Source organism: Cryptomeria japonica, chromosome 4 (assembly GCF_030272615.1).
Source record: "Cryptomeria japonica chromosome 4, Sugi_1.0, whole genome shotgun sequence".
Classification (NCBI taxonomy): domain Eukaryota; kingdom Viridiplantae; phylum Streptophyta; class Pinopsida; order Cupressales; family Cupressaceae; genus Cryptomeria; species Cryptomeria japonica.
Window position 1 is genome coordinate 362,833,955 of NC_081408.1, and position 11,346 is coordinate 362,845,300.

The 11,346-nt window shown below is 39.5% G+C and overlaps 1 protein-coding gene across 1 annotated transcript; it reads left to right on the forward strand.

The window, feature by feature from the left end:
* Nucleotides 1–967: 967 nt before the first annotated feature.
* LOC131040967 (putative disease resistance protein RGA3) lies at nucleotides 968–3,844 on the forward strand. The gene has a single exon (XM_057973936.2). It carries the CDS (start codon nucleotides 1,100–1,102, stop codon nucleotides 3,788–3,790), a length of 2,691 nt encoding a protein of 896 aa, XP_057829919.2. The 5' UTR covers nucleotides 968–1,099; the 3' UTR covers nucleotides 3,791–3,844.
* Nucleotides 3,845–11,346: the final 7,502 nt, after the last annotated feature.

Here is an 11,346-nt window from a genome sequence, read left to right on the forward strand (position 1 = left end):
AACCTAGATATCCTTTATATATTTAAATATTTATTTTATATGAATGTTTGTGCGTAAGATTTATGATATATGATCACTTTAGGATGTAGATGCAACTTCAAGTGGTGTAAGATTTATGTATCCATGCTAATTTCTATTTAATAAATTATATTAATACATTTTTTTTATCGATAAATACATTTACATTTTGATAAATGACATAATCATATATATAAATTGAACTTATTCCTCTATTTTTCTTTCTTTATTTTTTAAACATATTTTTATTCATTTTAATCTCATTCTATCCAGACATATTCTACTATATTCACTCTAATTAATTAATTATTATATCTATCTATACATTTATTATACTAATCTAATGATCTAAATTAATATATACTTATATACCTCTTATTAGAATAAAAATAAAATATGTTCTTTAAAATATAAAAAACTAAATGTTCCTCTCTTTACCAGTCATCAGTCACGTTATTCTTTCTCTTATTGCCTACACTTGGAATAGTTTGTCTTTCATGTGCTTTAGGATATATCAATAATGTTTTCTTCTTTAGCTGTATTCACCCAGCCCAAAGTCTTTCACATCAACTGGCTAGCCATAAAAAAATTTCTACGCGGACTTCCCTGTGCGACAATATTCTCTTTAGCTTTTACATTTCCCATCATTGTCTGATTATTTATTCTTACGTAGGTAAGAAGAAAAGCATTGCAAGTAAAGAGTACATTGCCCGAGAAGAATTTATTTGAAATATAATTGAGAGAAGGAACCTAGATTCGCGTGAGAGGAAAAGTTGAGGCCAAAGCTATTCCCATATTCCATTATTATCTTATTCCTTTCTCCCTAGTGCAGACGTAGGTAACAAGAAAAGCATCGCAAGTAAAGAATACTGAACAGCCTTTTCTTTTAAATTTTCATCGCCTGAGAAGAATTTGCTGCTATAAATGCCTAATTTGTAGTGTCCATTCTCACGTCGAATCCAAGCTTATCAAGTTTTGGGTCTGCTTACCAACTCTGTTTTCTCAAATCTTTTGGCGACTTTGTTTTGTTTGCTTAGAAAGCTGAAAGAGGAATTTTTAAGTTCAATCTCATTTCTGTAAGATGGCCTCTGTAATTGGAGAAGCTCTTCTAGGAAAAGTATGTGAGATCGCCCTTGAGATGGCACTTCAGAGACTGACTGAGGAGGCAAATCTAGTGATGCATTTCAAAAAAGAGTTGAGATGGTTAAACAAGAAACTCACATATGTGAGGGGTTTTCTCAAAGCTGCTGATCAACAGTCTCGATATAATGAGGATGTGAAAGAATGGCTGGAGGAGATTCGCGTTATTTCCTTGCTTGCAGAGGACATCTGTGAGGAATGTGCTGTGGAATCTCTGTATGGAAATAACGCCCAATCTTGTGGGTTGAGTTGTAATCAATGGATTTTTCGCTATCGGATAGGGCGGAGAATTAAGGACATCAAGGACCGCATCAGATCTATTATTGAAGAGGGCAACGATCTGAAGTTATTGCGTGATGTTTCTTCTGCAAATGAAGCTATTGCATCACCCAGTACTAGTACATCTCAAAGTGCAGAGTGGAAGAGATCTAGACTTCTGCCTAGAGATTCACACTCACACTCAGTAGGAATACAGTCCAAAGTTGATGATATGCTCAGATTGTTGGGCAACGATGCCTCTCCAGTCATTGCGGTGGTTGGGATGGGAGGGATGGGCAAGACCCATCTTCTTCAGCATGTTTACAACAGCGTAAAAGAAAGGTACGAGAAATCTATATGGCTTTCAGTCTCTCAGTCTTATTCTGTTTCCAAATTACAGAAAGATTTAGTCTTCCAGTTAGATAAAGATTTACATGAGAAGGGTAGTGAAGTGAGTGAGCAGGTATTAGCTCAGTTGATTAATGAAAGTTTGCAAGGAAAGAGGTGTCTTTTGGTATTAGATGATGTGTGGAGAGCTGGTGGAGAAAATGATTTGTTAGCTAGACTTGGCCTCCCAAGTGGAGACAATAACCCATGCAAAATTGTGGTGACCACAAGAAGCAGAGAAGTTTGCGCAAGTTTGAATGCTCAAATTTATGAGATGCAATATTTGTCCGATGAAGAGAGTTGGAGGCTTTTTTGCGTTTATGCATTTGAGGGAAAAAGAGAGCCAGAGCAGCATCTCATGGAAGAGGTGGGTCGTAAGATTGTAAAGCAATGTGGAAATCTGCCACTGGCTATCAAAACGATAGCCGCATCTCTGGCAAAGACCAGAATGCCAAGGGACTGGGACTCCAAGCTCCAGCAGCTTCAAGGGGTCCAAGGGATTGCCAATGTTGATCCCATCATCCCTATTCTCAGATTGAGTTATGATTCTTTGCCTGCAATTCTGAAAGCTTGCTTTGCTTATCTTTCCTTCTTTCCGGAGGATGAGCAGATAAATTGTGAGTATCTGGTAAATTTGTGGATTGGGGAAGGTTTTATTCCAGCAGGAGAGGGCCAATGGGATGCGGCATGGAACTGTTTATATCAACTTGCCAATCTCTGTCTACTTCAACTATGGGAAGAAGTGAATCCTACTCTAACCAAATATTGTAGAATTCACGATTTGTTGCTTGACTTGGCCATACACATATCAAGAGAAAATAAATGTGTTTTTTCAGTTGAGGAAGTCTGTAAAGATACCAGTAGTGACTTTTGTCGGATATTACTGAGCAAGAAAGATATAGATGATGACAACATCTCAGAGAGTTGTCCTATTTGTCTCCGCACATTCTCATTATCTCAGAATGAGGGGATTTTCAGCATTCCGACAAACTTGTTTACCGCTATGAGAGGACTGCGCGTTCTCGATTTGAGCGAGACAAACATCTCTGCATTGCCTGAAAGCATTGGAAAGATGAAACTCCTCAAAGTATTGAATTTATGGTACACAATTATTAGAGAGGTACCGGAGTGTGTGAGACATCTGAAAAGTCTCATGTTTCTTGCTCTGCCTGGGGAATGTGACAATTTACCAGTATGGATAAATGAACTCAAATGTCTTCAGCATATAGAATGCGAGGGGGTTAGTCGCATGCCAAAGGGAATATCAAAGATGCTCTCTTTGAGAACACTGCGATCTGATTGGTTGGATCTGTCCGTTGAAGAGGAGGAATTGATGAGATCAGAGGATTTGGCCAATATGACTCAGCTTCAGGAACTATGGTTAAATGTTAAGCATGAAATGGAGTTGGAAGGGATCCTTGCTTGGCCGGTGAAGATGCGTCGTCTATTTATCTGTAATGAGACAGGAATACAACTTTTAGAGCTTCCGGAGAAAATGACAGCAATGAAAGACCTGGAAAGTCTTAAAATAGACAACTTTGCAGTGCCAAGTTGGATATGTGGTTTCGCAAATCTCAGGGAACTCGAGTTAAATGGGTGTGATTGTAGTGATTATCCAGAGTTGCAAATAATGCCCAACCTAGTGAGGTTGGAGTTGTATGGGAATATTCGGTGCAGAGAATTGCCAAAGGCGTTTGGAAAGGCGGGAGGGTTTCCACAGCTCCGCTTCTTGAAGATTGGTTGGTTCAGAGAATTAGAGGAGTTTCCAGAATTGGAGGAGGGGGCAATGGCATGTCTTGAGGAGTTGGTGCTATTCATGTGTCTCAAAGTGAAGAAAGTGGGAGAGGGATTGGAGCGGCTGAAAAGACTCAGGGTTTTCGATTATCATGAATCAGGGACCAGTGAGGTAAAGGAGAAATTCAAGGAAGGTGGAGAATATTGGCATAAAATCAAATCCAACAATCCCCACCTAATTATTTCTGGTTAGGCATTTTATGTTTTGAATTGTAAAGTTTATATTTAAATTGTTAGTATTCATTTAGTTCTATAAAAAAAATTATTAAATTTTTTATATAAATTTAAGCTAATAATTGATATGTATAATAAAGATTTAGTTAAATGGAAAGAAAAAAGTGAGAATTAATAGTTTAAAAAATTACTTTTAAAAAATTGAATTTAATAGATTAAGGCATTTAATTCTTATATTTAAGATGAAGTATGGAAATTAGATATTTGTATAGTAGATTTGATAAAGCACAAAAAAAGATGAGTTTGGTGTGGTCATTGTTTCAAAATTGAAATATAACAAAAATATTTATGGATTGAACTCAAATGACTCTCTTTTGACATGTGATGTACCACTATACCTTATTATAGGACCTACTAGTCTTATTTGTACACAAAATCCTAATTTATATACTACATTTGCAATTTTCTTTATATTCTTTCTCTTTCATTAATAATTTGTTCATTAATATTTTTATTTATTTTAATGAGAGGCTTTTTGAATTTTGAAAGATTAGCTTATTTGGCCAATATCTAATGAATTCATGCTTTACCATCTAGATGTATCATGTGTACATCATGTGCAAGGTTATCATTTTATTTTATTTTTAAAGTGTATCTATTGTAAAATGAATTGCATCAAATATTAAATGAAATAAGCTCTTTGAATTTTGACAACCTTTCCTTAATGTACCAATTTAACATATTGATGCAAAATGAAAGGAATGCCCTCATATTCTTTAATCAATGATCTCATATGTTATCTTTCAAATATATCAAATAATCTCATAACATGGCATAAGAACCGTGTAATCATTTAGAATTTACTAATAATTTTAAAATAACACATTTCATTGTATTAAATAACATTCAATTTAAATATTTTGTTGAAGCTTATGATGCCTACATTAGGCTCAATTTGGATATTTTTGAGGGTTACAGTAAAGTTTGGATTGAAAGTGACTCTTTGAACGTCATTAACTATTTGAAAGGCATCTAAAAACCCTATTGGACATCCAAGGGTTTATTGTCGATTGTTTGGAGGTTATTAACACCTTGGATGATTGTCTTATATCTCATATTTATAGGGAATGGAACAATGTTGTGGGCCATTCTGCTAACCTTGGTGCCATTGGTGACTCTAGGCATTCGTGGGGGATGAACAAACCTCTTCCCCTTGAGATTATTTCATTGATTTCAAATAATGCTCGTGATTGTTAATTTGGTGGTTTTTTGGCATTTTGGTTTTTTTTCTTATTCCCTTATTTTTTCTTTTTGAAAATTGGAAGTTTAGGACCCTTTTCTATCCTTTTTACATTTATGATGAGCTTTTTTAGTTTTTTTTGTCTGTGTGGCTAATGGTTACTCCTTGTCCTCTCTCTCTACACTCTACATGGATTGTAGGTGTTTTTTGTTTTACCTTGGCCTTGTTTGGCCTCATCACTTTCCTAGGTAATTCTTTTGCTTTCCCTTGTCATTTTTACCTTGTTTTTGTTGTTGTCATCCGACTGGCTCTATGGGAGGGGATATATTTCAAATAGAGCCTAATTCTTGTGAGAAATGGAAGAAGATGCCCTCAATTTTGGAGTAAATTGGAGGCGGTTGGGGTCACCCCATTCTTGGAATAACTCCATGGTCATGATCCTCTAGCAACCAAGTATTTTCTTAGTGGATGAAAGATTGGGTCCCTCACGACTCATAAGGTGAAGTCAGTGGTCTCTGAAGACTTGATTGCGGAATTTATTGGCCTTTGTTGTGAGGGAAAGAAGATTTATACAGACAAGAAGGCATCTAAGGAAGCCATTGCTCTAATTTTCAAGGAGGATGAGTTTGAAAAAGTGGAAAGGACCAAGACTAGGGGCTACAATTGTGTCACCATCAAACATTTTTGGGCATAAATAGCTAAAGTTATTATGGGGTACTTCACCTTGGATGGCCATTTCACTAGTTTATTTGGGCATCATTTTAATCTGTTAAATAACTTTCACCATAGGCATTGAGCTTCATTTACGTTCTACCTTGTTTCCTCTATTATTGTTAGCATTAATGAGCATAAAAATATTTTTTCTTCCCCAGTCCTCCATGAAGGCCTTATCTTCCTCATCATGGAATATGCAAAGGTTGTGTGCATTCCCCTAAAGCCCACCAGGGGGAAGCATAAATTGGAGTATGCCCAAAATGTCATGGTGCATTACTCAAAGGGCGAGTGCACCAAGATGGGGGACCAAAAAGGTGCCAATTTTTTTTTTGGCCCCCATCAAGCTCTTTGGTGCATGCCAAATAAGGTGTGTGCCCTATTTGGCGAGTGCCGAATAGGCTTGGTGTGTCGAACCTAAGGTTTGAGCATGCTAAATAGGGCACATGCCAAATAAGTTGAGCACCAAATGTATTTCATGCATTTTGACAAGTGTATTTTCAATTTGGAAATTGCAATTTATCCTTCTATTCTAGCTTCCTTCTATCTTTTTCCTTTCTTATACTTTAAGTTATATTTTATATATTGTCAAGATGTTTGAGAGTGGTTCCAAATCCCTAGGAGCTATAATGAAGATTCTAGTTTTTAGAGTATTCATATAAATTTTGGACAGTCAAATTTTAGTAATCAGCATTCTCTCTCTTCCTCAACCCCCCTCTCTCTCTCTAGTCTCTCCCTCAACCCCTACCTTCCTCCCTCTCTTTCTTTCTCACTCTCTCCCTCCATCTCTCTCTTCACCTCTCTCTCTCTCTCTCTCTCTCTCTCTCTCTCTCTCTCTCTCTCTCTCTCTCCTTCTTTGTGGTTGATGGAAATAAAGGCAAATACTAGGGAGGGAGAGAGAGAGAGGTCAATGAAAAGAAAGGAAAATACGAGGGATAGAGAGATCCCAAGTGAGAGAGAGATACAAATTTGAAGTGAAAGAGAGAGGTAGGGAGGAAGGAATAGGGAGAGAGGGAGGAAGGGATGGGAAGAGGGAGAGATCCAAGGGAGAGAGAGATTAAGTGAGAGAGGGAGGGAGGGGTTGAGGAAAAGAGAGATCGAGAGAGAGAGAGAGAGAGAGAGAGAGAGAGAGAGTCGAGAGAGAGAGAGAGAGAGAGAGAGAGAGAGAGAGAGAGCCTGAGAGAGAGAGAGAGAGAGAGAGAGAGAGAGGAGAGAGAGAGAGAGAGAGAGAGGAGAAGAGAGAGAGAGAGAGAGAGAGAGAGAGAGAGAGAGAGAGAGGCGGTTTGATGAAAAGAGAGGGAGAGACCAAAGAGAGAGCCCAAGTAAGAGGAGGAGAGAGGAATGGGGTTGAAGGGAGAGAGGAGGATTGATGGAAAAAAGGGAGAGACCAGAGAGAGGGAGACCAATTGAGAGAGATGGAGGTAGGAAGGAGAGCCCAAATTGATAGAAAGAGAGGGATATGCTAGGAAGATAGCCTAAGTGATCGAGAGGGGGAAAGAGAAAGAGAGGGAGATACTTGAGAGAGAGATAGCCCTACCTTCCCCCCTCCCTCTCTCTTACTTTAGACTCTCTCTCTCTCCCATCTCCCTCCCTCAACCCCCTCCCTTCCTCCCTCACTTCAACTCTCTCTCTCTCTCTCTCTCTCTCTCTCAACCCCTCCCTTCCTCCCTCTCTTTCTCTCACATGGTCTCTCTTTATCTCTAGTTTCTTCTTCTTCTCTTCCATCAACCCCTCTCTCTCACTTGGGCTCTCTCTCTAGTCTCTTACTCATTTTCCATCCCTTCCTCCCTCTCACTTAGGCTCTATCTATCTCTCTTGGGTTAGGTTTGGGAGGGGAGAGAGGGAGAGAAAAGGGAGGATGGAGGGATGGAGGGAGAGAGGGAAAGAGAGGGAGAGATACTTGAGAGAGAAAGAAAGAGTGTTAGAGGGAAAGAGAGAGATAATTGAGAGAGAGAAAGAGAAAGGGAGAGATGGAGAGGAAAGAATGTCAAAGGGGGGGGAATAATGGGAAGGAGAGAGGGAAAGGGAAGAGAGAGGATGGGGGAGGGAGAGAGGGAAAAATGGAGAAAATAGGAAAGAGAGACACCTAAAAGAGAGAGAGAGAGTGGATGGAGAGAGGGATAGAATGGGGGAGAGAGACACATGAGAGAAGGGGGGAGAGAGAGATCTAGATAGGGGGTGAGAGGGAGAGATAATTGATAGAGAAAGAGAGAGAGATAGCTGAGAAAATGAGAAAGGGAGGGGCATGGAGAGAATGGAAGAGAGAGACACCTGAGAGAGAGAGAGAGAGAGAGAGAGAGAGAGAGAGAGAGAGAGAGAGAGAGAGAGAGAGAGGAGAGAGAGAGAGAGAGAGAGAGAGAGAGAGAAGAATGGGAGAGAGAGACACTTAAGAGAGAGAGGGGGAGAGAGAGAGGGGAGGGAGAATGGAGAGAATGGAAAGAATGGGAGAGAGGGAGGGAGGGAGAATGGAAATAATGGGAGAGAGACACCTGAGAGAGAGAGAGAGAGAGAGAGAAGGGGACTGGGAGGGAGTGAGGGAAAGAGAGAGAATTGAGAGAGAAAGAGAGTTAAAGGGAAAGAGGGAGAAACTTGAGAGAGAAAGAGAAATGGAAGGGGAGGGAGAGAATGGAGCAAATGGGACAAAGACACTTGAGAGAGAGAGAGTGGGGAATATATTGAGACACCTGAGAGGTGGATGGAGGGATTGTGTGAGAGAGATATTTGAGAGAGATAAAGGGACAGGGAGGGAGAGAATGGACAGAATGGGACATATACACTTGAGAGAGAGAGGGGGGGAAGGGGACAAAGAGAGGGAAAGAGAGACATAGAGAGACATAGAGAGACATAGAGAGAGACTTGAGAGGGAAAGAGAGAGAGACTTGAGAGAGAGAGAGAGAGAGAGAGAGAGAGAGAGAATGGGATAGAGACACTTGACAGAGGGGGAGAGAGAAAGAGGGAGTGGGGGAGATATAAAGAGACTTGAGAGGTGGATGGAGGAATTGAGAGAGAGAGAGAGTCAAAGGGAGGGGGAAGGGGAGGGAGAGAGAGAGAGAAAGAGAGACATAGGGAGAGACTTGAGAGGGAAAGAGAGAGGGAGAGAGGGAAGGAGAGAGAGACTTAGAGGCAAAGAGAGAGAGGTGAGAGATAAAGAGAAAGGGAGGGGGAGGGAGAGAATGGACAAAATGGGATAGAGACACCTAAGAGAGAGAGAGAGAGACAAAGGGAGGGGGAAAGGGAGAGAGAGAGAGGGAAAGACAAAAAGAGAGGGAGAGATAGAGAGAGAGAGAGAATAAGAAAGGGAGGGAGGGAGAGAGAAATTAAGAATAGAATAAGAAAGGGAGGGAGGGAGAGAGAAATTAAGAATAGAGATAGAGAGGGAGGAAGAATAGAGATAGGGAGATATAGGAGGAGAGGGGGGAAGAATAGAGAAATAGAAAGATAGAGAGTGAGAAAAAGAGAAAGGAAGTGGGAGGGCGAGACTTGAGAGGGAAAGAGGGAAAGAGAGAGGGAAAGAAGGAAAGAGAGGGAGAGAGAGAGAGAGAGAATAAGAAAGGAAGGGAGGGAGATAGAAATTAAGAATAGAGATAGGGAGATAGAGGGGTAAGTGCACAAAGATGGTGTGCAGAAAATTGCACACACACCTAAAAAAACATGAAAAAATAGGCACCGCGATTGCGGTACTAAAAATTCAAATCACCCTGTATGTGCTAAGGTTTGTTGTCCTTGAGCCTAAAGGGACAAAAGCGTGTATGATATTCCTTTACAAAAATGACTGCGTACGTGCTACCTTAGGACTTAGCACCCGATACGTGGTTTTAAGTCCTAAAACAACACGTACGCGGTACTTGTCAATAATTTTTTTTTTTGCTGACTGTGTTTTACTTTTCACGCGGCCGCGAGTTGATAATTGTGATTTTTCCTTGCTAAACCACACACGGGCTTGCTCTTTTCTCACCCAAACGCCATGGATCAAGGTTGGTTTTGCTTGATTTTTGTTTTTCTTTCGCATTTGTTCAATTTTTTTATGTTTTGAATTTAAATTTGTTTATTTTGATTAGGTTTTTTTATTTTTTGATACACAAACCAGATTCTAAAAATCCACAACAACAACAAAAAGATGCACCTCTTCAAAACCCTGAACATAACCCGCAAAATACGCCTCTAGCTCCTCCTTTTGATCGTATGCCTAATACACAAGAGCACTTGCTTAATTAGTTAGGGCAAAACACAACTAAAATAAATAGACTGATTAATAAATTGAAATCATCTGAGCTTGAGCATCATAAATCCCTTTCCACTAGCCTAGAAACATTAGCCAGTGTTGCCACTGGAGTTTCCACTCAAATTACAAAATGGGGAAACTATAGGGATAGGTGTCATCAATTTTATGCTAGTGAGTTATCATATGAGGGAGTCAAAAACAAAAACATTTGTAAATAGCAAATATGTGCCCTTTTTGTTGATCCTAGAACTAGTCAGTTGTTACCTCTTAATGCAAAGAGGTTTCCCATACATTGGTGTACCAATGTGCAGATGAAGAATCTTTTTTGGCAGAAGTGGTGGATGGTCTTTGACAAACCATGTAATAATTTTGAGGTGCCATTGTAATTTTTGAGGAAATTATATTGTGAGTTTGTCCTCAATGTGCTACCTAATTGTTTTGACATGAGAGAGTTCCATGGTAGAGGTGGTGGCTCTTCCCAAGATAGACCTAGAGCCCGTAGGCAAGTAGCCTAGGAGAGTCATTGCCCCCTAGCACCCAAACCCAAGGTGCATTTGACTGTCCTAGTAGACCTGAAAGAATCGATGGAGCTACAGACTATTCATGCGGCCACATTATTGACTAATGCAATCATCCAACATGGGACATAATTAGCACACCCTCTTGTACCAGATGATGAGCCATTAGTTGTTGCAGGTGGCGCTAGTGAGCCAATTCAACATGTGTATGCCACTTGCACAGCGATATGCACAGGGACGGATGATGAGGCCACTGCAAATGGATCCACATCCTATTCATGCATGATTTTTAGGAGTAGATTTCAGACCCACACGACTGAGGATGTGGCACTGAAGGATGAGTTGATCGACATGTTGTTTGGCAATCATCTGCAGACACGGGTGTTTTGATTTGAATTCATAGCATTTTATTTATCAGTCACTTAAAATTTGTAATTGTAAATAAATTTTTATTTATAGATTAATTTAAATTTACAAATAATATGCATTTCAAGATGCAGTAGCAATATCTGATATTCCTCCCACAGTTACTGCAGTGACAACTTCGACATCTGAGGTATAAACTTTGTAACATTTTAAAATAGAATAGTACACTTTGAATTCAAAAAAATTACAAGATATACTAACTCTCTTTAATGCTTGACAATTTTTTGTTTGTAGGCGTTGTCAGGGGACCAAATGTCTCAAATTGATGATGTCATGCTCTCGGCCATCGATTTTGGCCTACAAGGCTATACGGTATCATATTTTGTACACCTTATTTTATGTATTCTTTTGATGGAATGTGCAAGTCATTTCATTTTAGATTTGTTAAATTATGTGTAATATTATATGTACTAATATCGCACATTAATTTTATTTTTTTAGGGTACCCCCCGTGTCTA

Coding starts and splice junctions, on each gene's coding strand:
- LOC131040967 (XM_057973936.2), top strand. CDS start 1,100: ATGGCCTCTGTAATTGGAGAAGCTCTTCTAGGAAAAGTATGTGAGATC.